Genomic DNA, 24,584 nt, shown 5'->3' with positions numbered 1-24,584 from the left:
GCCTGTAGCTTCTCACTGTCCGGGGTAAAAGCAAGCCCTGGGCCAGAGTCTTGTACACTGGAATTCGTGGACACTGGTGGGGAAAACCACTGGCCTCTGAGCCTGGCATAGAAGGGAGAAGCCCGCCCCCTTGTGGATCTCTGGAGAGTAACAGGGTGCAAAAAGCACTGAAACCCCAACCGGAGACAGGGAGTCTCGGGGAGCAGCCACCTCCTCTCAGCGCTCCCATTTCACCAACCACCTCTGGGGACCTGCAAGAGAATTGATCTGTGCTGGCACGGGAGTGGCAGCAGGGGACATAAAAGGAAGCTAGGAAGTTGAGACCCCTGGATTATGTCTGGCAACAGCGAGTTAGAAATCGGGCAAGTGTTATTAGCTGTTTAAAAAAAGAAAGAAAAAAAATGGCATCTGGAGGTCTTTCCTGGTTCTGCCACTCCCTGTGTGGCCCCAGGAAAACTAGTCTGTCTCTGGGCCTCCAAAGACCTTGCTAGGTAAAGGCTCCAATCCCTCTGAATGCTGAAGCCTCAGGCTTTCACATCTCAGTCCTGACAGTGGTCTGTGGTTGGTGGCAACACAGTCCTGATTGAAGAGAACATGGGAGGCAGCAAGGGCAAAGGGCATTGCGCAAGGGGAAGCAGAGGGCACCAGCTTGGTCGCCCACCCGCAGCAGCCCTGGACAGCACAGCACCCCTATCGCTACACCATGCTGCTAGGAGCCCGAAGGGTCATTTTCCAGAGTGAGTCCAAGAGGGGTCATGTCCCCTCCTTCCACAGTTTTGGCCAAATCTACATCATTTCTCCATCACGTGGACACCAGCCCAGAGGTGCCTGTGCCATAAAACATACTTGACCCAGAGAGATGTGACCCAGGCCCATTGTCCAAGACAGCAGCCTTGCTCACATGCTTCCAGACTGCCTTTCCTCTGCACAAAGCACATGATCAAAGATTGTGTTTTTAACGTATTTTCAAGATGAATTCTTTGCTACTCTGTAACTGATCAGGATAATTGGGCTAAATCTAGCCCTGGGAAATGCAAACCAGAAGCACTTTCCTCGAAGCTCCCCAGATTAAAAAATGAATGATATGTTAAGATGGCTCAGATTTCCGACTGCACTACATTCGCAGAGAAACAGAGCCACTAAGTCAGCGAAGATAGTGTTTTAAAGGCCAGCTGTCCTCCAGAAGAATGAAAAGTATTAAAACTCTTTTAGGTGGGGCACAGTGGCTCATGCCTGTAATCCCAGCACTTTGGGAGGCCAAGGCGGATGAATCACTTGAGGTCAGGAGTTCGAGACCAGCCTGGCCAATGTGGTAGAACCCCATCTCTACCCAAAATACAAAAATTAGCCAGGCATGGTGCCATGCGCCTGTAGTGTCAGCTACTCAAGTGGCTGAGGCACAAGAATCACTTGAACCTGGAAGGTGGAGGTTGCAGTGAGCTGAGATTGTACCACTACACTCCAGCCTGGGCTACAGGGCAAGGCTGTTTCAAAAAAAAAAAAAAAAGCTGTTTTAAAATGGCTTTGTGCCGGGTGCAGTGGCTCACGCCTGTAATCCCAGCACTCTGGGAGGCCAAGGTGGGTGGATCACCTGAGGTCAGGGGTTCAAGACCACCCTGGCCAACATGGTGGAACCCCTATCTCTACCAAAAATATAAAAATTAGCCGGGCATGGTGGTGTGCATATATAATCCCAGCTACTCGGGAGGCTGAGGCAGGTGAATGGCTTGAACCCAGGAGGCGGAGGTTGCAGTGAGCCAAGATTGTGCCACTACACTCCAGCCTGGGTGACACAGTGAGACTCTGTCTCAAAAAATAAATAAAATAAAATTTAAAAATGCCTTTGTAGAAATTATCTGAAATAATTATGCCCTCAGTCTAGCATGCTCCTAGCTGGAAATGTCCAGGAAAAATGTTAGGGGTAGAAGAGTCATCTCTGCACACTATAGTACACTAAAGCTTTGGCTGAAACTACATAGCCTGAAATGTCTCATTTTTTAACGGCATTATGAGTTATTACATAAACATCCTTTAAAATTCAGAGCAGTCCAACAATAAGAACAACCCAAGTTCTACCTAAAAAACTACAGTCAGGTAGAATATGTAACTGTAGACAGAACACTTTTCAAACACCTATTTAGACCACCTGGTTTCTGCAGTATTGCCAAATTCTAAAATTGTAATGAAAAATGTAAAGTTTAAAACCTACAAGTCATCAGAGGTTCAGTGAGCAGATTGTGCCATTCCAAAACTGAAAATGTGCTTGCATAAGCAAGTCACTGGGGCTAACCTTTCTGGATTGAGAGTCTGGCCTTCAGTTCAGACCGTGGCTATGCCAGGGTCAGAAATGTGACAAAACTGTGCTTTCACAGAGGTTAGCCAAGGTTCGCAGGGTCATGACTGGGCCATTTTATCAGTCATGTCAGGCTCACACCCTATTGCCTGGGATAGATAAAAACTTTATCTGTCAGTCTGCTAAATCTGCTCCTCCTGCCTCATTTTGAATAAAGAAAACCTGGGCTCAGCTTATCTTAACCAGAGATGCGCCTTTCCTAATACTGTTTCCATATGCAACTTCTAAGTAAAGGTGACACGCCAATGATTTCTGGTCTCATTTTAGTCAAGAGCTGTCCATAACTGGAGTGACTGGCTTTGTCTTATCTAAAACCGTAACTTCAGAGAACAGTTCTGGCACTATTGGACAACACAGATTTATTATGTTTATGACATGTTAGATGAGCTGGAGAGGTTAGAGTGACAGTTCTCAGTGTTACCTTTTCAGGTTCATCTTTCCCTAAAGTACAGCAAACCAAAAAAAAATTAAATTAACTTGGATCAATTTTCCAAATAGGGAATCTAAATGACTATAGAAGAATTTACAGAGATACGTCTGGAATAACACACACAGACATATATTTTCTAATAACTGTTAACATAAAAAACAGCTAAGATTTCTTCTCACAGAAAACAGAGATGCAAAGATGACAAATAAGCCCAGGTAGGCATTGTAAAATCTGGTTAAATACACTAAGAAAATACTAAACTGGTGAGTTTTACCCAACAGGAATCTTAAAATACCAGAAAAGTACCTTCAAATTTTACTTTATTTGGAAATGATACAAATTCATTATTTTAATATTTAAAGATTGTGGTAGTATAGTCAAAACACATAAATATTATAATATACAATTAGAAATTAAATATAAAGTCAACACAACACTCCTTAAAAACTCATATGTACACTTCCAATAAGTCTCAGGCTTGAACATTCAAGCTCATCAGATTTCCCCATGGAAATGGGTGAATCTTGCAGGGAGATTGTCCACAGGATACACGGTGGGACTGGTTTTCATTGTAGGAGGTCCATTTAGAAGCTGCCAGTCACAATGCCTGGCCAGCTCCACTGTAAATATTTTGAGAAGAATTTTTGCAAATTCTTTGCCTACACAGCTCCTAAGGCCTCCTCCAAATGGAATGAAGCTGAACCTGGATGCATCCTCTGGGTGAGGCAGCATGAATCGGTCAGGATTAAATTCTTCCTTGTTGGTGAAGATCTCTGCCACATCATGAGTATCACAGATACTGTAGATAACATTCCAGCCCTTGGGAATCTGGTATCCCTGCAAAAGATTATGAAACCCCAAGGGCTGACAAACTGGAATTTAACTTTCAACAACAAAAAGCAGTCACTGATATCTTTGGGGGAAATTATGAGCTAAAAGCAAGGGAGAGGTAGAAAGAGAGAGGTGGATCCAGGTTGCTGAAACATATCTCCATATAGGGCAGAACAATTATCAAAAGTGTAAGAATTGCAGCCACAGCATAGGGAAGAAAGAGGAGTTTTTAAACCACAACAAAAGGGAGAAAGAAGAGAATTTTAACTTACATTTAATTCAAAAGTCTTCAGAGCAACCCGAAACCCTCCTGGAACTGGGGGATTCAGTCGAAGGGTCTCCTTAATAACACACCCGATGTATTTAAGTTGTTCCAAAATTTCCATGTCCAACTTGTTGTCTTGATTGCTCTTGCAAAGTAAACCCTATCAAAACAGTCATACAGAGGTGAACAGTTATTTTGTGCTCCAATAAAATCAGCCCAGCAGACGTAAACAGGGCTTAAGTGGAGACTAAACCCAAAGGGCCCCATGATGGGAGAGACTGGGAGGGGGAAACAGCAGCTAATGGCCATTTGCCTGCCCAAATCCACTATCTATTTACAATCCCAGGAGAATGCTGCTTACCAGTTAGAAGGACCAAGTTTCTCCCCACGCCCCCCCACCCCACACTCACCACCACCACCCACACTAATCAGCTATTCACACTATGTATGCCCTTGGACACACCAATTCAAGAAAGTGGAACCTATCTGAGAATCTCCACGGTTCAGCAAAAGGTGGAGGAGGGGGTAGGAATACAAGGTCAAACCCTGCCCAAGTGGGCTCACAGCTCAAGACTCCATCCTGTTTATTCACAAAGCTAATTCTGCCCACTGGCCCACGCAGCCCTGGGCCCTGCACTTTCAATATACTCCATGAAGGCAGCACACTGACTTATTCAGAAGTTGGCTAGGGAGCAGCTGAATTTCCTAAGCTAATAAGGACACCCCCAGCCCCAGTCTCCCTACCTTACTCTTCAGCTCTTCTCGCACTTTCTGGAGAACATGTGGGTAGAGCCCCAGGTAAGTGATCAGAGATGTGGCTGCACTGGCCGTGGTTTCGTGTCCTCCAAAGAGGAGTTCGGTTGAAGATTGCTTTAGTGCCTAAGAATAGAGTAAGACCCACATTCTCACAAGTCTGCCTGCGGTTTGACAGACTCAGAATCGAACTGAGAGTTCTGGAGGAAAGACTAGAAGGGCTAAATGTTTTGCTGACAGAAAGTCAAGGAAAGCAATATCTTTAAACAAAATGCAACGTCCCTTTAGTTCAGCTGGAGCAGTAAGGCGAGTACGACCCCGCTCTACCGGAAACTCCTGAGTTAAAGTCTTAGTTTTATTAAAATCGCAAGGTTCTTTATTAACATTTTTGCAAATTCCAACTTTCCCTTTGAAACCTGGAAAGGCTAGGGGATGCCCCCAGTTCCGCCGCAGCCCCTTCCGCAGCTCTCCTGACCGGGTGTCTCAGCCTTCCTTCGGGATTCCATAGCTGTAGTCTGAGCCGGCCGCCCACTCCAGAAAGCTGGGCCCCAGGCGCGCGCTTTGGGGGCCCCAGGAACAGCGCTTGGGAAGCCAGGGGACCAAACTCCGCAGTGCCTGGTCTGAGGCTGTCACTCACCTGCATGTCCAGCCGCTCTCCCCTCTCCCACGAGTGCTCGATCAACAGCTGCAGCGCGTCTTTGCAGCCCTGGCCCGCCTCGGATGTCCGCAGCCCGCAGATCTTGGCGCGAATGTTCTGCTCGATGCGCGCGTGAATGAGGTTCCGCGCCTTCATGCCCTGAGCGCAGAGAGCGCGCGGCGGTGAGCAGACGCCCAGGTCCCGCGCCCCTAGTCCGCAGCCCGTTTGCCGCCCTTACCCGGTACAGCCCGCTGAAGGGCACGTCGATGGGCAGCGAGAAGAGATTGCGGGTCATTTCCTCGAAGGCCTCCACAAGCTGCTGCTCGGAGTCCCCGTCGCCCGCCAGTTGGGGTTCGCAGCCCAGAAGGATGCGCATGGCGATTCGGAACATGAGGCGCTTCACCTCGGGGTAGACCAGGAGGCCGCGCTCGCCGCAGCTCAGCCACTGCTCCAGGCTGCTGCCCACTTCCTCGGTGATCACCGGCACGTAGCATTCGAGTGCCTCGCGGCTAAAGGCCCGCATAATCACCTGAGTCCCGAGGAGGGGACAGCGTTAAAAGCCTCCATCCGCCCCTCTCGTCTACCGCCGTCCCCTTCCAGACACCCCCAGTCCTGCCAGACACATGGCACTCTCTGAGCTGGGAAAGCTAACCTGGAGCTGGCAGAGGGTCCTAGCCCACCTCAAGCTGCTAGCCCGCGCCTAGCATCCATCAGCCGGAATTCCGCTCATAAATGGGGTCCCCCTCCCTGTCCAGCCGTCGCCTCCTGCCCCCACCTTCTTGCGCTGCTTGTGCGAGGAGTCGTGCAGGTTAGAGAGGCAGCCAGATCCCAGAATGGTGCGCACCGACGCTGGCCAGTGGACCGACACCAGCCGGTGCTCTCCGAGCAAGATGCGCCGCACATTGTCCGCGCCCATCACCCGTACGGTGGGCCGCCCGAACAGATGCGTCTTGTAGATGAAGCCGTATTTCCTGCGCTTCATCTGCAGGAACTTCCTCCGCTGTGGGAGGAAGGCGGAGGAGAGAAGTGGGCATGAGGGGGCGCCGGGGAGCGCCGCGCCTTCCGCCAGCCCTGCTCCTAGCCGCAATAGCCTGCCTCCCGGGGGCGCCTACCCCGACTTCAGCAGAAGCCCAGAGCCGCGCCGGGCTCCGGGGAAGCAGCCTGTCCCGCCCCACGCTCCCTTACCTGCAGTACCATCTGCAAGGTTTCCCCAAAGAAGGGGAAGCCCATAGTCCCGGGGGGCAATGGGAGGGCACAACTGCGGTCGCGGCCGCTCACGCAGTACAGGTCCCAGAGCTTGATCGCAGCCAGGAAGAGCAGCAGCGGCAGCACGAAGGTGCAGAGCGCACTGGCCAGCAGCGCCGGGAGCCCCATGGCGCGCCGCGACCTCCCGCGCCACCTGCCGCCGCCGCCAGCGCTTCAAACCCCACGGCGCTGCCGCTTTATAGGCGGCCCAGGTTGCTGCCCACGTTACCTTGGTCAGACAATTAGTTCACCCAAAGTTCATCTTTAATTGCGGATTGGGCCCCTGGCTCCTCCCCCCGCGAGGCGCTGCCCAAAATCTTTAACCGTTTGTTCCGCGCCGAGGCAGAGGCGGCGCGGTGGCGGCTTCCCTCCGAGCGCGCCTCCTGGGGTGCGGGGCTAGGAGCTGCCCGCCTCCCCCATCCAAGGTGTGCTGAGCTCCGAGGCGGCGGTGGGGGAGGGCCAGGACTCCGAGGAGCCGGAATTCCAAGCTCTAGCCTTCCCGGCGGTCTCTTTGGAATCCCTCCCGCCCGGTCCCACCCGCTGCCCCGGCCCAAAGCAGCCTTCACTGGCTTTCCATTTCCAGGCGCCGGGTGGGTTCTCTTCCACGTGATGAGGAAGCAAGGGAAAGTCCGTTCAGGAATCGTCCAGCTGCCTCCTCCCACGTGTGGGGAAACTGAGGTCCAAGAGAGATGCATAAAGCAGGCCTCCAGACGTCTCCGAAGGATCGCGCAGAAGAACTCAGGGCCAGAGTCCAAGAGAGAGCCTCGGGGCATCGGGCGCAATAGGCAGATCTGGGATCCCCAGCTCCCCAACCCCTGCAAGGGGGCCAGGACTCATGAAGTCTTAGAAGGTCCTACTTCAGGATACAAGAAGGCCTCCAGGTCCCTCAGGTCCCCAGGTGCTACCCTGCACAAGCCTGATCCCCGACCCTGGGGCACTTCGTCTGGGGCTCGGCAGTCGGTGCCCGTCTCTGAGATCCAAGCACAGCTCGCCTATTCTGAGGGCCCTGCTGCTTGGCGCCCCAGCTGGACAGCAGGGAAGGGGGTCCTTAGCCCTGGCAGGATAAAGAGACGGTATAAAAGAAAGGGGAGCCCAGGAGTCCTGGCTCCGAGGCCCGGCTCCATCTGTACTGCGTGTGACCTTGGGCAAGTCACCACACATCACTGTGCCTGTTTCCTCCTCCTTAACCGGGAGGCGATCATTCCCGACCTGTCTAAGCCTCAGGGTAGTGAGTTCCCAAAAGGGGGCTCCGGTTGCAACTACTCTTCCCAGCTCCAGGCACGGTAGACTGCGTTACCCGGGTGTCCGGTACACCGGGCACTGGAGTCCTCCTCCTCTCTCCCAAGTCCCACCCAGAGTAAAGCCACTGTCCTCATCCAGGTGAGGGGGTGCTCGGCCCTAAACTCAGGGCTCTACCGACCCCTAATGGGAGGGGTGAAGGGATCCGTACTGGGAAGTCTTCTGTACTTTGCCCATCTACAATCAGCTGCTACTGAGCTGCCAATGCCCGGAGCTCAGACGCTGCGGGACGCGCACCTGCGCTCTCTGCTCTCCACCTGCCGGAGCTTCCCGGCTCGGGACCAGTCAGGGTCACACGCTACCTGGGTTTGGGCGCTGAACGCACCTGCGGCTCCGAAAATGAAACAGAATGACCTGCATTTGTTTAAAACTGAACACTGTCTCTGGCAGAAGCACGCCCCACGCCTTGGAAAGCGTCCCTTGGAGGTGGAAAACTGCTCCTGAGAGCTTAAATGCGTTGCCCTTCTCGCGGTAGTCCCCAAACCCGGAGGTATCAGGAAATATCTGCAGAGGTCGGAGGGACCCGCACAATCCTAGCGACGCTCCAAGCCACAGTCGCCGCCACAGGGAGTGTTTCGGGGGGTCAGCGTTTCCCCATAACCTGCCCAGTGTTTCAGAGGCTCTGGGCAGGGTTTCAGTCTCCGGCAAACGATTTGGTGGCTGTAAACACGGCGAACCAACCTCTGGCCACTGCAGGAAGCCAGGCCAATCGCGCTGGAGGTAATTCTCAGAAATCCCGGGTCCGCCCCTTTCTGGACAGCGCCTCCGGCCGGTGTGCAAAGCCGACGAATGGGGACGTGACCTGGGGCCCATTCCCAATCCTCGGGCCTGACCCGCCTGTGACCCCTGCAGGCCGGACCGTGACATCCGAGTGAACTCTGCGGGGCCACCTCGCCAAGTTCAGCTCACGCCGGGTCACAAGATGAGCGGGGCCTGCACGCTGGAAATTGCCGCAGGGAAAAATACGTTTTAATCTATCTGTACATCGAGGCCGGCGGGGGCGTCCGGCAGGAAAGGATTAAATGTGAGAGTGAACGATCATTAAAGAACATCTTGAAGGGGGGCAGGGCGGGGGGGGGGTCAATAAATTACCAGGCCAATAGGAACTTTGATCTAGGAATCTCGCCAAGCTTTCGTGGGTGGTGGTGGGCGGGGAGGGGGGTGGGTTCACTGAAAAACAACTTGTTTCCAAGATGTTTACAAAACAGCCTCCCTATTGCTAAGAGGCGGGGATGGGGAGTCGGGTTTTTTGTTTTTTTGTTGTTGTTGTTTTTTTCTGCTGGTGGGGTGGGGTGAGGGTACAGGGACTAGACTGGAGTCACAGCAAAGGAGTCCACCTCCGCTTTTCTCCTTTCAGCCCCCGGTCTCATTTCTGAACGTGCGTTCCTGTCTCAGAGTTCTATACCTGCTGTTCCCTCTGCATGTGGCACCCCTCCCCCAGGCCACCGCTGGCTGGTTCCTTCCAAAGTCAAATGTCACCTCCTCCAAGGTTCCCCCCACCCATCCAGCCTAATTTAGCCCCAGACACTATCACAGGCCTGTTTTATTTCCATGACGGCAATTATCACCACTGGACATATTCTTACCCTTTTGTTTGCTAGTTTATTTCTTGTCTGCCTCCCTCCAGAGCATATCAAGTGCAGGAGGGAAGGAACCTCCTCTGCTCCTTCCCCAGAGAATCTGCAACTACTAAAACAGGAGCTAAGATATCCCTCAAAATTACTGAGCATGATGTACCCATGGAAAATTAAAACTGGAGCCATCCCTACAGAGGCTTATAGTTAGTCCAGACCCCAATGCAGGTCAACCAGGTCTTCTTGGAACCAGCTCAACTAGCCTTGCTTCTGAGGGTCCCCACCCCATTCTTCTCTCCTCTCTCTAAATCACAATCAACCCTGAAGCCTGCATCCTTCTCCTCGCCCAAACCCACGCTTCTCAGGCCAGGCTGTCCTCTGCATTTGCAAGAGCACTCTTAGGGCAGGCCCACGTCCTGCCACCTTTGCTGCCCCTGGTGTCTCCCAAGCTCAGGGCCTGGCACCAGGCCCTTGACTGACAATGGGTGATGAATTCCCCTGTGTGGGGGTTATGGCAGTGTCAGCCCAGGTTGGAAGGGCTTGCTGTACTGTGGAGCTACCAACCCTGTAAGTGCCTGCTGTGTCCCCCTTCCTTCTGGCCCTGGGATCCACCTTAAGCATGAGGTCAGGAGGGCACTGGCTTTCTTCTGGTTCACTAAGGGGTCAGCTCAGGCCTAGGCAGCTACTTCCCTGGCTCACCCCTTATGTCCGGCTGCCCCGGCCTGTTGGAAGCTGGGTGGCAGATTGAAGTGGGCTGTTGGGAATGATGACATGGAGGCTTTTGGCTTTGATTTAAACACTGGTTGGAACCTCTGTACCGGAATGGTTGAGAGAGTCCTCAAGTCTAGCTAGGGCTTATCATGAAAAGGAGGCCAAAGTGTTCAGCCCTACCGGATGGCCACAGGAACAGAGGTTGGGGCAGAAGAGTGAAGGGATGGGGGTGGAGGAGAGCACTGGCTGGGGAGTCCAGGAGCCTATTGCTGGGCTTCTCAGGTGAGTCATTCACCTAGATTGCTCCTCAATTTCTTCTCTGTGATAGAGAGGATGGTGAAGCCGTAAAACCAGAAGGCCCTGAAATGGCAGGGAGGGGTGAGGGCGCAGGGACTAGACTGGAGTCACTGGAAAGGAGTGACTCCAGGGTGTGGTAGGTCACACCTCTAACCCCAGCACTTTGGGAAGCCAAGGCAGATGGTTTGCTTAAGCCCAAGAGTTTGAGACCAGCCTGGGTGACATGGTGAAACCCCCCCGTCTCTACTAAAAATAGAAAAAAAAAATAGCTAGGCGTTGTGGCACGTGCCTGTAGTCCCAGCTACTTGGGAGGCTGAGATGGGAGGATGGCTTGAGCACGAGAGGCAGAGGTGGCAGTGAGCTGGTTGTGCCACTACACTCCAGCCTGGGCCACAGAGGAAGACCCTGTCTCAAAAAAATAAAAATAAAAATAAGGTCCCTGAAACCTGGAGACAATTCACAGCCCAGCTTCCGGCGTTATACTCAGAGAGAAGTCAGGGCAGCCCAGGCCCTAGGCTGCCCAGCTCCCAGCTCCTCTCTGGGTATACTGTGGGGTGGGTCCTTCCCTGGCCTCCCCAGCCCTGCACCCCAGTGCCTTCCCCCCAGGGAGCAGATGCCCAGCTAAACCCTAGCCTCCTCACTCAACCGCTCCCAAGACACTTTATTTCTTGGCCTTCCTATTTTTGGTACAAATATCTCAAACCTCTCTAATTATGTCTCAACCTCCCATGAAAATAATCCAGCGTTGGAGACGTGTTGGTGTGCCTATTCTCCTCTGTATACATGACAAGAGTAAATGCCTTCTTAAGGTAGGAATTTTTCCTTTTAAGAAGTGGCCAGCAGAATCCGGTGACCTTGAGCCCTTTCGAGTCTGGAAGTGCCCACAGTTGCTAGTTTCCGCCGAGACCGGCAGAGTGGCCAAGGCGCACGAAGCCAGACGCCAGCTGCCAGAGGGCCTTCCGTCAGGCATCCTCTGCGTGTTTTTTCTATGGCCCAAAGCCAGGCCAGGGTTGCGCCCACGGCGTGCCCGCTTCCTTACAAGGGTTGCAGGTCCCACCGCGTGCGTCGGGTCTCTGCAATGTCCCCGAGTTGCAATATTCCCACTCCCCTGCCACCCCTATCTCGCCTTCCCCCATCCATGCACCCTCCCTGGATTGGCTCGGAAAGGGGAAGCCAAGCAGCACCTCGTGGGGATCTATCTATTCCCTCCATTCCTGCTTGGCCCACGACATTTTCCTTCCTCTGGGCGCGGAGCGCAGAAGGCATCTTCCCATGGGCTTAGATGCTTCTCTGGCGCGGCAGCGGTGGCTCGCCCTCCTCCTTCCTCGGGTCCGGCACACATCCGCGTTTGGCGAACATTTGTTGAAAGATTGTTGAACGAGTGAAAGAGTGGGCGCGCGACGCTACAATGGGGAGCCGCAGATGGGTGGCGCTGCGTGCGCGCCATAGCCACCGGCCAAGCCGTGTCCTAGAGCGCAAGCATGTCAGAGGCATAGCCCATTCCCCGCAACCGAAGGCGTGAGGGGGTGGAAAAAGAGCCGCAGCCCGTCCACTGGGTGCACGATGGGCACCGTCTGCATGGCGGGGAAGGCGGGTGTGGCCAGTTCCCAGCGCGCGGTGCGCACTAGCTCCACAGCTAGCAGCTGGAGCACGGCTTGCGCCAACTCCTGGCCGAGGCAGCTGCGCGCACCGCCGCCGAACGGGATGTAATGGAAGCGGCTGGAGGCGCCCCGGGAATCTTCGCGCGCTGCGCCGAAGCGCTCTGGATCGAAGCCTTCGGGAGGGCTGCGGTACACCGCAGCCGTCTCGTGCGTGTCCCGGATGCTATACATCACGCTCCAGCCCTTGGGGATCTGGTAGCCCTGCAGAGAGGCGAGGAGATCAGCCTGACCACGAGGCACCTGGAAACGGGGGGCCCTGAACTGACCCTCCACCCTGGTGCTTCCATCAGGCTTCCGAAAACCAGGAGGAATCCGCGATTAACCCGGAAACCAGGAGAAAGCTCTGTGTTCCAATCTCAACTCCTTCACTGGTGAAATGTATGAAACCTTGGGCTAGATGCGCAGCCTCTCTGAGCTTCAGTTTCCTCTTTGAAAAAATGAGGGGGAAAATGGCCCCTTTGTTGGTGAGGATTCAAATTAAGGACTTGGCACATATGAGTGTTCAGTAAACGGTAACTATTAGTTATGTTCCCGTTTGGTTTTGTCTTTTTTTTCTTCTGACCTTAGATGAGGAGACCTAAATTCTAGTGCTATACCTCCCAGCTGTTAGAGTGGGAAAAATGCACATGACAATTCCACGAGGTCAGTTCCATGGTAGAGCTCTTCTTTGCATTGAACTGAAAACTTGCCATCCTTCCCATCCATCAGCTGGACGATAATGTTCAGATTTGGTACCACACTTTAAGAAGGTGCACATGAGAATCAAACTGGCCATCCTTAAAATGCTGAAAGGCAGTTTTCATGTTCCCTCTGCCCACCCCTAGCTTTTTCAACCATTTGGCTTTTTGATACGTCTTCCAACCCCCTGACTACACTGCTACCCTCATATCAAGTTCCAGGGTGAATACTCAAAGTTTCTAACTGGGGAACAGAACATCTTGGAATCATCCCAGGAGCTCTCTCTCCTCTCTAGACATCAGTGTTCTCATCTGTGAACTGAAGGTGGCTAAGACCCTTTCCTGTCCTCTGCTCACCACCCTGGTTCTGTGCTTCCCTAAGGTCTTGTAGGGCACTCCAGCGCCTGCAGAATGAAGCTTGCATTCCAAGACTGATTCCGCATTCAAGACACTTCTCAACATCCACCTTTGTCTGAGTCTGCTCTCTCTGTAATAGGCTCTCCCATCCAAACCTTTCACTGCTCCAGTTCAAACTCCAGCTCTCAGAATGTGTTGGTGTCATCCAGCACTAGAGATCACTCTCTTCACACTACAAGTGGGATGAGGCTGTCAGTCCCGGCCCCCTTCCTCTCCAAGTGGAGCCCCTCCAGGGTAGAATCCCAGTCCCTTTGATGCCTCCTGAACCCTGGCACGCAATGTGCCACAAATGTTCACTGTGGAATGCCCATCTTTGCCTGGAGCCACCCAGCCACCAAGCATGGTGCTCAGGGGACTGCAACGACAGCCTTTCAGGCAAACACCCACAGTTTGGCACAGCCAGAGCACCACTGCCTGAGGCCACCACTGTACCCCCACAGCCCGGCCCCACCTGGATGTAGTGTCAGAGCTGGAAAGGACCAAGACAGCTTCCTTGCAGAGAGTAAACTGAGGCCGACAGTGAAGAGGGAACTGCCCAAGGTCATACGGAGATGGAGTCAGTTCTAGACCTCAACCTTGCTCAGCCCAAACCGGCCTGATCAGAGATGAAGCGTCTACCCGGTATTTTAATCCCCCCCTCCCCTGGAATCTGGCCCCAGCCAGAACCCTGGACCGGTCGCAATGAAGGGTTCCTTGATCTTGTGAGGGAGCCAGAGGGGTGGAGCACAGGACATACTGAGGGGTTCTCTTTGTTCTCCATCCACACTCACTGGCTGGGAGGGGGTGCTGCACGGATAGAAGAGTATTTTTATTCTAAAACTCCGCTCTCATTGAATTGACCGTTCCGAACCGCTGCCAAAAGCTGAAGGGTACGAGATCCCTAACCTTGCAGTCTCGCCAGGCTTTGCGTCCCTCAGCCGGGGATCCGGGGAGGTGGAACAAGGCTCAGCCCATTTTATAGGACGGAAGGCTGAGGCTCTGAGGGCAAAAGAGGTGACCGCGCCGTCCGAATCCCTCCGCCCTCCTCCCACCTGGGCGCCGCCGCGGCAGGCGGCAGGCGGCAGGAGGCAGGAGGCTGGCCATGGGCTGGCACGGCGCACTTACGTCGAGCTCGAAGGTGCGCAGGGCGGTGCGGTAGCCCCCGGACACTGGCGGCAGGAGGCGCAGCACCTCCTTGACCACGCAGTCGACGTAGCGCAGACGGCCCAGCGCCGCGAGGCTGAGGTCGGGCTCGCAGCCGCAGTCGGGCGGGGGACCCTCGCTGCCCCCAGCGGCCCCGGGCGCGCAGCCGCACGCGCGCCCCAGCCCCTGCGCCACCAGCTCCTCCCGAATCTTGGCGATGGCCGCCGGATGCTGCAGTAGCAGCAGGACGAGCGAGGTGCTGGCACTGGCCGTGGTGAAGAAGGCGGCGAAGAGGAGCTCCACAGCCGACTCCTGCAAGACAGCCCCGGGCTGCACTGAGTCTCGGGCGGTGGAGTCGTCCGGGGCGCTGACCCGACGGCCCCGTGGAGATGAAAAGCACCCAAATTTACTATTGCGAAAAGCCAGGGGGCAGGGAAGTGCTATTACCGCCGCGACTGTGTGTACGGTTTTGAAGTCGATTAAATCTCAAGTCCACCATTTGGGAAAGTCAGCTATAGCAACAGGCAACATTAGGATCTATCCACCCGCCTTGCGATGGTTCCCAGAGAGAATGCGGGAACTTACTCTAAGCACTCTTCTTGGTGCTTTAAGCATATTCACTCATTCGGTTCTCACCTCCCCTCTGTGAGGCACAATTGCTGCTCTTGTTTTATGGAGTTGAAAACGGAGACTCCAGAGTAGTGCTCAAGGTCCCTACAGCTAGCACTCCCGGCAGGCGGGCTCAGGAGTCCAGTGCTCTTCACCACCTGGTGGTGCGGCCGCCAACCCCAGTGGAACAGCCTGACAATGGCTGCAGTGCAACAAAGGCACCTGCAGCAGCAGTGCCAGCCTCGTACCAATGCCGGCATCATGGCTTCATCCTCTCCCTACCGGAATGGTCCCAGGGAGTCACTAAATGTCTTCCTGGTCTGCTCTGCGCAAGAAGAGCCCATTGCTCATGCTCTTATTAGTTCCAATCTCAGAAAAGAAGCTAAAGCTGAGGCCTACCCTTCAGGGATGTCTCTGGTAGAAAGTGGGAAACTGAGGCCCAGAGAAAGGATGCGTGGGAGTTGCTTATGGAAGATTGAGGTCTCCCTATTTCTAACTTCCACTCCCCCTAACTTCTCCACTCCTTTTTGGGTGCTCAAGCAAGTCCTGGGGCCATTCCAAAGCTTACCACCTCCCCTCCACTGTATGTGCGATGTGTGTACAAGGGGAGGGGTCCTAATTCTCCAGGAGATCCACAGCAGCAAGACAGACGGATAGAGGTACCAGGTGCCAAGGTAGCTCATAGAAGGAGAGAGGTGATTTTGGAAGGAAGAAGGGAGCTTTGAGGATGTGGAGTTTGATCCTGAGCCCCTTAGAGTTTCTAGAAAAAATGAATAATGAGGGCTTTGTAGGCAGGGGGACAGCAGAGGCAAAGGCATGGAGTGGCAGAGAAGGGCAGTGGGGGAAGGAAAGGAGAGAGAGCCGTTTGTGGCCAGAAACCTGCAAAGATGGGCCTAGGATTCTTGCCTTCAGTTCTCCTACTGACAAGGCTGGCTGGTGGCTGAAGGCTGCAGAGCTAGTGAGTGTGGCTGAGTCATTACTGGAACCCAGGTCTCCTCTTGCCCCTCATCTTGAGGACTGCCTGTGCCTCAAAGTGGGGCCACACAAGATGTGGCTCTGGGGATGCAGCATTGGTGTAGGGACCTGCTGGGAATGCAAAAGAGGGGAGAAGGAGCGGCCTGTCAGCACCTACCTTCAGCTCCTGCATGGAGGGCTCATGGCCCAGCTCCCTTGCACTGTGAATGATTAGGTCGAGGGCATCACCCGGCTCTGCAGCCTTGTCCTCGTGAAGCTTCTCAGAAATGGCCCCCTCCAGGTGCTGATGCAGCTGGTCCCTTGCCCGGATGCCCTGATGTTCAGGGAGAGAAGAAAGATGGGGCAGGAAGGCTAAGGGGGCCAAGCCCGGCCACTTACCCAGAAAACCTTCTCAGCACTGGCTCTGCCAACATCCTTGTGTTAACAGCTTCCCAGCTTAGCTCCTGGCCTGGCATATGGCTGGGCTCAGAAAATGGTCGGGGATATGTCCACTGTCCACAAACATCATTCTGTCTTGATTATCACAATCCCCCTCTGAGCCACAGCAGAGTTACTGTCATCCTGAGGAGAGGATGCTGAAGTTCAGAGAGGTCAAGCAATTGCCCAGAGTCACACAGCTGTCCATGTCCATGCCTGGCACAGAGCCCAGTGCGGCTAGGGTCAGCCCATTGCCCTTTCCCTGTACTAGGCTCAGGCTGGGGTACCTTGATGCACCCAGCAAAGCTCTGACTTAGAGGACACTATTGGATTTGTAAGCATTAGCCTCTGTAAGAGCGTGGGCAATAGGGGATGCCTCTCCAGAGTTCAGGGAATAGCCGCAGCAAAAGCATTCCCCCGGGGAAAGCACTGTAATTCAGCACTTGAGTTCCATAGTCGGAGGAGATGAGGTTAAAGTCCTGTTCGTGCCCCTACTAACGGTGTGATCTTGGGTAAGTCAATAAAATAAGTTTGGCCAATAAAATGAGAATCATAACACTTTGCAGGCTGCGAGGATTAGATCAGAAAACGTATCCACGGTGATCAGCCTATAGCATGATCCTTTACACATATTATTTTTATGCAGGTGACTGAAAACCAGGGAATCAAACAGTGGGAAGTCCCAAAATAGGGGGACCAAAAGGCGGGATGGGGCATCCTAGCTGCTCTCCGGGTCCTGCCCATTGTTCTGAAGTCTGGAGAAGCAGCAGTTCTCTGATCCCGAAACCTAGCGGGTCCAGGGCTGGTGGAGCTGACGCCCACACCCCTGGGTCCGGGGCTGGCGCTGGGCTGGACCGGGGCTCATCTGCAGCCCTCACGCTCTCCTCGGTTCCGCAGCCATCTGGGCTTCCGAAGAGGTGATGGAGGCCGGCCCCAGGGGCGCCGCTGTGGGAAGGAGTCGGACCGACTGGCAGGACGCCTGCCACCGAGACCCCAAACTCTGGCGGCCCGCGCTTGCTCAGGCTGGAGCGCGTCGCGGCAGGCGCGTCCCACGGAGGTCGTGTGGCCAGCCCCAGGTCACACCAGCGAACCAGCACAGAGGCCAGGCCCAGAGCCCACCCCCACGCCACCGCCACAACGCCTCCCACCCCCGGGCCGTGCCGCCGTTCCCAGCAGAGGTGACGGACGCGCGGGGTGCGCCGAGGGCGTCCCGTCTGGGTCTGGGAGACCCGCCCGCGCCGCGGAGCCTCGGAGGAAGGTCTGGAGCCGGGGCGGCCGTACCTTGCGCAGGCCACTGAAGGGAACGTCCAGAGGCAGTGAGAAGAGGTTCTCCACGAGCTGCTCGAAGGTCCGGGCCAGCGTGGCGCACTGCGCCTCGTCCAGCCGCAACCCCAGCAGGATGCGCGCGGCCATGCGGAAGGTGAGCGCTTTGGAGGCGTCGTAGACTGAGACCGGCCCGCCAGCCGCGCACCAGGAGCGCACCTCATGCCGCAGCGCCCCCTGCAGGCGCGGCACGTAGCGCTCCAGCGCGGCGCGGCTGAACACGCGCGCCAGGACCTGTGGGAGCGCGCGTGATCAGCGCTGGCGGCGGTCGGGCCTCATCTGCTTGGCGATTCCGGAGTAGCCAGAAGGCCAGTTCCGGTCCTTTCTCCCTCTTCCAAGCGGCCCAGACCTAAACTTCCTGGCTTTTGCTTTCGCTATTTCCCCCAGTTCTGCTCTGATGCACACAGTCCCTCCCAACCATCCAGGCTCCAGCTGCCATCTCCTCTAAGAAGTCTTCCCTGGCCCCTTTCCAGGTCTGAGTCTCCAGCGCTTCTGCTATCACAGCCACGGAAGATGGGAGATGAAAGAATCTTTTAGCGCAGTCCTAACTTTATAAACCGAAGCCGAAGGTAACGGACCCGCCCAAGGCCACCCACTAGTTACCAGGGACCTTGGTCGGGTTCACAGTGTATCCAACACCGGGGCCCCGGCCTGGCCCATGGCAGATGCCGGGGACCGCGGATCCGACGTATCTACGGTCCATTCCCGTTTCCACTCACCTTGCGCCGCCGCCGGTGCGGCTCGCCGACCGCACCTAGCAGTGTGTGCGAGCCCAGCAGGATGTGCGCACTCTGCGGCCACTGGCTGCGCACCAGGCGGTGCTCGCCCAGCAGGATGGTGCGCACGTTCTCCGCGCCGCTCACGCGGATCACTGGCCTGCCCAGCAGGTGCGTCTTGAACACTGTCCCATAGCGCTCTCGGCGAGAACTGTGGAAGCGCGAGCCCTGCGGGCGAGGCGGAGGGTGGAGAGCTGGAACTTCTGGGCCTGGGCTGGGATCTGACCCAGACCTCCCAGCTGCCTTTTGATCACAACTTCCTGTCCCTGGCTGGCGCGTTTACAAAACAAGATCCCCAGTGGGCCTGGTATCTACTCTACGGGAATGTACATGCTCCTGTTCCTATTGGTGAGATGAGGAAACAGACTCAGAGTGAAGAAGTGAGCGCCCAAGGGCTCACAGCTGGGCCAAGCTCCAGGCTCCTTTTCTACCCTTGCAGGACGTGCTCCTCAGACCCCTTCCTAAAACCCCTTATGTTTACCCCCTGCGTTGTGTCTGGGAGTTGCTCTGGGGAGAATTCCAGTGACTTGAGGTCCCTTCGAGGGAACGGAGTAGCTAGGCAAAGGCGAGAGTTGTGCGCGCTTCCTGGGGTCGTGGGCGATGGGCAGGGACTGGCTACAAATCCCATGGGCATTGAGACTGAGGAGGGTCCAGTGGGAGCCGGGGGAAGAAGGGACCGTATTAGCGCTCGGGGTCGAAGGACTGCTCACCTGAACTAACCAGTGCAGCGTTTCGCCGAAGAAGGGCCAGCCCATGGAGCCCTTGGGCAGAGGCAGGGTGGAGGCCCGGTCCCGGCTCAGCATCCAGCGGAGGGTCCAGAGGTGCTGGGCCAGGCTGAGCAGCAGGCCCGCGCACAGGAGAGCAGTGCCCGCCGCCCCCAGCACTGACAGGCAGCTCAGCCCCCAAGGGAACATGATGAGCCCGCGGGGGCCAGGCCGCTCAGAGCGCAGGGAGAGCAGGGGACGCAAGAACCGGGGCGCGAGCAGTGCGCAGTGCTCACCTGTTCCGTCCGCAAAAGGCCTGGGGTTTGGGGGCAAAGCCCGAGATTTATAAGCTCAGGCCAGAACTCTGTTCTAAAAACAGACGGACGGTGAAAGACTGCAGTGACCGTGCGCCCTTAGGGAACGTGCCTTCCTCGAGGTCGGCACGCTCAGGACTTTTTCCTGGCTCCTGGGCCCAAATGCCAGTCCCTCTCGAAGGTGCCTGCTGCCTCGGGAACGCTCACTCCCGGCTCCGCGGGGCACCTCCCACCTCCTCCCGGGCTCAGCACCCTTTGGATAGAAGAAGGGAAGGAGGGCGAAAGAAGAGCAACTCACCAGTGTTGCCAACCTGGTCTGCAGACCCCCGCCCCACCTGTCCCTCCTCCAGTCGTTTAACCCTTCTTGGCCCACGCTGGACACGTTTATATAGATATTGGCTCCCCTCCTACAGACCGATCCCGGTTCACACAACGTGACGTGTCTTTGCATATTTAAAGCGCTCCACGCAGAGTGGTGATTGGAGGCGGTGGGCAGCGGCGCGCTCACGGAGGGGCTCTGAGTAGGGAGTGGCAGGCGCCGGGGCGGCTCGAGCTGGGGTGGGGGCTCGCCCCGCGAGCGTCCTCGGGCGGGGCCTGCGGGTTCGCGCCAGAGCTTCCCCGCTCTTCGCAGGCGCTCAGAAAGTGGGCGAACCCAACGCGCAGAACTGACCCGGGCTTGCGCCCCGCAGCGCTCCTGGCCCACCCCCGGCCGCTGGCTCCCTCTGCGGTCCCCGCCCTCGAGCTTCTAGGTGCCCTTCTCTCGCCACTCCAAGGTGAAAGAACTGGGCTTTTCTCTCCTTTGCTCCGACTATTTCAGGGAAACTGCAGTCGTCGACGCCTGCGTTGGCAACGCAAAAGCCCAGGAGGGATAGCGCAGCCGAGATTCTCCGACAGCTCCCCACCTCTCCCGGCTCTCTGATCTACCACGTCAGGTATCCTTCCAAAGATGGCAGTTCCACTACTGCCCTAGGCTTCATAAAGACGTCCTAAGCCTCCAGAAGCGGATACCCACGAGCACCTTTCCGGTCTCAAGGACCGAATTCATCCTTCCCTGCACATCCTTCCCTCCCTCCCCCGAGTTTGCCCGACGACTCTTGTCAATCTACATTATTGCGTTTTGGGCTTTGTGCGTCCCATTCAAGGGTTCCAAATGCCTCAGGACTCACTCGTTCTTGTCCCTACAGCGCAACCTGGGGTGTGTGTGGAGGGGTGCAGGGTGTTTATATTATTGGTAAGAGTAAAGAGGTCCGACAGTGGTCTCCTCCAGGCAGTGCAAAGGCAGTATCTCTCTGAATCCCGGGACGTCTCAGCCAAAGCAGGGAAGACACCTCAAGTACGCTGGAGGGCTGGGTAAGGCGCGAAGGGCAGCCCCATTCCAGTCTTCAAAGAGAGCTAGCTGTTCACCGCTCCTCTCCTCCAGATTTCACCGTGCCTGAAGAACTACCATGCTTTTCATGTAATATTTTTAAAAACATTAAATACTTTGGATTAAGAGAAGATCGAGAGAACAAGTGCGCATATGTATATATATATGTGTGTGTGTGTGTGTGTATGTATATATACTGTTTTGGTGCCACTCCCATTCCAGTAACTAGGAAATAATATGCCTTTTCTCCCGGAAGCACTTGTTTTAAATCAGTAAGCTCTGAATAGACAAAATAGTAAAATGCATTTTCAACAACTTGCTCAATATTTTTAATATTTCATCACAAAATCCAGAGATGTACATATAATTCTTTACACTTATTTTACAGAGTCAGGCATAGTTTCTTACAGGCCTAAATCCTGAAAAGGCAAAGGGAAGATTCAGCATAAATACAACAAAGGGAGAATAAAGACTGGATTTATATTGCCATTTGGACCACGGAAACATACACAAAGGAAAATGTACATTTGTTTTAGGTTTTCCAGAGTTCATTTGGTTTGGCTTGTTTCCACAATGAGGATAAAGTACTGAAATCTGCTATTTGAAGAAAGTAACCTGACCCCTGTGGTAACTTCTGTGTGCAGGAACCATCTACCCTCGCACAAGCTGCACCTGAAGTGGTTAGCCCCATTTAGTTCCTGTCCTCTCTTTTAACTGGAACCAAACCAAACCAAACAAATCCAGAATGGGGTCACCTACAAGCAATATAGTTAGAAATATTAACCCTGATGAACAGAAACAACACTGCATCTTTAGAAAATCCAAAACCTTTTGTTCATATTCAGAACGATTAAATTAAACCACCCAAGTAGAACAAATAATTCACATTCTTACTGAGTTAAATCAAGTTTGATTTCAGGCAGCTTTAAAGATTTATCTATTTCCCCTTCAGAATTAGCAGAATTAGAAATTTTGGTCTGCTTAAATCACATTGAGGTGAAAATAAAAGCTAAAAGTCAGAAAATGGTAGCGAAATACTACCATATCAGACATGATTGAATTCCAAAGCCATATACTGATCAAAAAACAGATTATCATTCAAGTCTAAATAGAAAAAAATACTTATGAGTAGAGGCATATGTTTTTCAAATGTATTTGTAATCAATTTCATGTATAATTTGTGAAAATTTATGTATTACACTTTTGCATTTTCCCCTAAAAGTGAAAAAATGGTCATTTTTTTCCATATATAAAATAGTATTCGATTATTTAAAAATCCATACAAATGATATTTATTACTATTTCTTGTTTAAGCCCTCATGTATCTTCTCTATTGTATTTTTGGATTCTGTAAACAAATTACTGTATCATGACCAATACTTGCTCAAGATCAACGTTGAATCATGGATTTGGTGTCACTGAGTGCAAGCCATGTGAGGTCTACATGTGCTGGGACATACCATTCACCAAACTTCTCAGCTGTTTCACGACTGTCTCTATCAACTTCTGTTTGTCTCGATCATTCTTCCTGAACTGAGCAAATATATTGTTCTTTTTGCTAGTATCCTTCATCCTAGAAACATATGTGAATGAAGAAGCTTGGTAAAAGAAAATTAAAAGCTAAGCTGTCACAAGTAAAATATCTTGGCATGCTCTGAATTATCCCACACTAATCCTATGCTTGAAAAATATAGTTCAAAGAAAGTAGATACTAAATAAACATACAGATATAGTAACCATGCAAAAAATTAGAAGCTTTATTTTACATTCTATGTTAAGTGGTATTTTTGCATTAGTATGTACATCTAAAATATGCTAGGTTTACTACTATCATACTATTTTCTAATATTATTCCACAAAGTATGCTAAAATACATACCCTGTATAGACTCTGCTAATCATATTCATAGCAAGATAAGGTGAAAGGAAAATAACATTAGAAAATATAAAATAGCGATGTTTTTGCCTCAGTTGCATTTCATGGCATTGTAAAATAAATTTACATTTATTTTAAACACTTCCTCTTGTCCTTTCAAATCAAATACACCACAAATATTTTGAAATATAGGAAAATAATAACAATTTTAATTTAAAAATTGAAAATTTTAATAGTGATACTTTTTTATTTTTCTTATCCAGCAGCCCCCAGAATCACAGCAGATTCAGAGAGTCTCCCAATAGTGACATTTTAAATGAAATATGATTGAGTAAAGAAAAAGTCTGTCACATAATGAGAGGGAAAAGTTAACACCTAAATTTATGTTTAGTTGGACAAGATGCATCAGTAAATCCCATTACCTCAGTTTTTACTGTATTTTTTTTTTCAAATCACATATTTCTCTACCTGCAAAGAATCCAAGTCCATAATGCTAAGATTTAGGTAACACTGGTGGCAAACATTCCAATTCCTGGTCACATTTGACAAAATACCTTCTTTCCTGAGTTACAGACTTTTTTTTTTAAAGAAAGCTCCAATTGTCACATCCCCAGTAAACATATTTCTAAGGTCAATTAAGCTTTCAATTCAGGATACAAAAGGAAAGATGTTTTGTTCACATCAATATAAACAGCAGTTGCTTATGAAACTACACCAACTCTGAAGGGCAAGAAAGAAAAGCTTATTTTTTGGTCATTAAACTAGAGTGAGCTTTTAAGCTCCATCTAGACTTTTCTTTTTTGACAGAAATCTCTAGTTCTTCAGTTTATCACTGAATCAAAAGGTGCTAAAATGTTATACAAAAAAGTTTTCAGAATATACTCACTTCTCCAAAAGAGTAAGGGCTGTGTTTGGATTCACCCGAAGGTACTTAGAAGCTGGCTGCCCATAATCAGCTAGGTAAGTAGACCAATCCCAAACCATAAACAGGTCAAGGAGCTGCGAAAGATGGGGGAAATGTTAAATCAACTTTTGATTATTTACCCAGTTAATACTTAAATTATATGCTATCCTTGGTCCATTTTAATATGGCTTGCTTCTTAGATGGAACAGAATACGGAAATACATTTTTAAAACTTCATTAACTGTACTTTACAATCAAAATAGATCTTTTTACTTTGAAATTACTAAAAATGCCAGGGGTTGTTTTCTAGTAAAATACTTCATGTTTTCAAATAATTGTAAAATAATGAAAACAATGTTAATATAATATATATTAACCCTTGTACTGATGTATAGAAATTTTATCTTTATGCATTAGTCAGTACCCAGATTTAATTAATAAAGGTTGGTGCTACTAACCTGTATGAAGAATTTTAAAGAACTTAAATTGAACCTTTTTTTCTTAGAGGTAAGTATGTTTACCTTTCAAGGACGCTGTTTGCACCTAAGACTTTTTCCAAAGTAATTGAAACCAAAAGCTCAGATAATCTCAATTAAGTGCATTAAACAACCTCTGCTGGATTCTCTCTGGTGATAGATCCTCTGTAGTATTATGAAATGAGGGCTTCAGGATTCAGCCTGTTAACTCTAGGCTACCATTTTGTATAAACAAACAACAACAAAAAAGAAACCCTCTTGTTTCCCGTGGTGTCTTAAAATTGACTATTTACTTTATAATCTCCAGTTAGAATCATTGTCAAATATGGAAGTAATCTTTTAAAAGCAATGCCATGCCTAAACCTAAGCACCAAACTCTTTATCCAACTTTAAAACCCTAATCCCCTTTAAGCCATTTAAAACCAACTTCCTATCCCCATTTGAATTGTTTCAGAAAGCTAAATGCTTTACTTACTACCTTCCTTTAGTTTTTATATTCTTTCTTTTTGTTTTAACTCACTTTATAAGTAAGGGGTCTTACTGGTTTTGCTTTCAAATGGAGGAAACATTTGC

General features: G+C 52.0%; 3 protein-coding genes across 22 annotated transcripts in view; all 3 read right to left on the bottom strand.

Moving 5' to 3' along the window:
* Positions 1–2,694: 2,694 nt before the first annotated feature.
* On the bottom strand, positions 2,695–7,103 carry CYP26A1 (cytochrome P450 family 26 subfamily A member 1). 2 transcript variants are annotated; one of them, NM_001428151.1, is made up of 7 exons: positions 6,455–6,681; positions 6,045–6,269; positions 5,508–5,798; positions 5,270–5,428; positions 4,624–4,758; positions 3,887–4,039; positions 2,695–3,620 (listed from the first exon to the last, which is right to left on the bottom strand). In NM_001428151.1, exons 1-7 carry the CDS (start codon positions 6,641–6,643, stop codon positions 3,279–3,281), a joined length of 1,494 nt encoding a protein of 497 aa, NP_001415080.1. In that variant the 5' UTR covers positions 6,644–6,681; the 3' UTR covers positions 2,695–3,278. The 2 variants fall into 2 exon arrangements, with proteins under 2 accessions (NP_001415080.1, XP_016774365.1); XM_016918876.3 differs by lacking the exon at positions 6,455–6,681 and adding an exon at positions 6,744–7,103 and having other exon boundaries at positions 2,697–3,620.
* A 4,679-nt stretch (positions 7,104–11,782) lies between these two features.
* On the bottom strand, positions 11,783–19,752 carry LOC100610581 (cytochrome P450 26C1). Its single transcript, NM_001428150.1, is given in 6 exon segments — positions 11,783–12,257; positions 14,255–14,584; positions 16,014–16,169; positions 17,555–17,830; positions 18,316–18,540; positions 19,083–19,752. Coding segments are annotated over 6 exon segments (1,569 nt in total). The 5' UTR covers positions 19,287–19,752; the 3' UTR covers positions 11,783–11,879.
* Positions 19,753–21,061: 1,309 nt separating this feature from the next.
* EXOC6 (exocyst complex component 6) overlaps positions 21,062–24,584 on the bottom strand; it is a 254,843-nt gene continuing 251,320 nt past the window's right edge. For 18 of the 19 annotated variants that reach the window (XM_054659792.2, XM_063782004.1, XM_054659796.2 and 15 more), the window contains 2 exons: positions 23,518–23,630; positions 21,062–22,329 (listed from right to left, as the gene is read on the bottom strand). In XM_054659792.2, the coding sequence (XP_054515767.2) occupies positions 22,197–22,329; positions 23,518–23,630 (246 nt within the window). In that variant the 3' untranslated portion in view covers positions 21,062–22,196. Of the gene's footprint in view, positions 22,330–22,606; positions 22,650–23,517; positions 23,631–24,584 lie in introns of those variants that run through there. The other variant, XM_054659781.2, reaches the window with a different exon arrangement.

This window comes from Pan troglodytes, chromosome 8 (genome assembly GCF_028858775.2).
Source record: "Pan troglodytes isolate AG18354 chromosome 8, NHGRI_mPanTro3-v2.0_pri, whole genome shotgun sequence".
NCBI classification, from domain to species: Eukaryota; Metazoa; Chordata; class Mammalia; order Primates; family Hominidae; genus Pan; species Pan troglodytes.
This window is presented reverse-complemented; position numbering and strand designations above follow the sequence as displayed.

Excerpts from the sequence above, each read along its gene's own strand:
- CYP26A1 (NM_001428151.1), bottom strand. The coding sequence starts at position 6,643 with ATGGGGCTCCCGGCGCTGCTGGCCAGTGCGCTCTGCACCTTCGTGCTG. Across the intron at positions 5,799-6,044 it reads CGCACAAGCAGCGCAAGAAG|GTGATTATGCGGGCCTTTAG; the intron begins GTGGGGGCAGGA and ends CTCGGGACTCAG. Across the intron at positions 5,429-5,507 it reads CCTTCAGCGGGCTGTACCGG|GGCATGAAGGCGCGGAACCT; the intron begins GTAAGGGCGGCA and ends CTCTGCGCTCAG.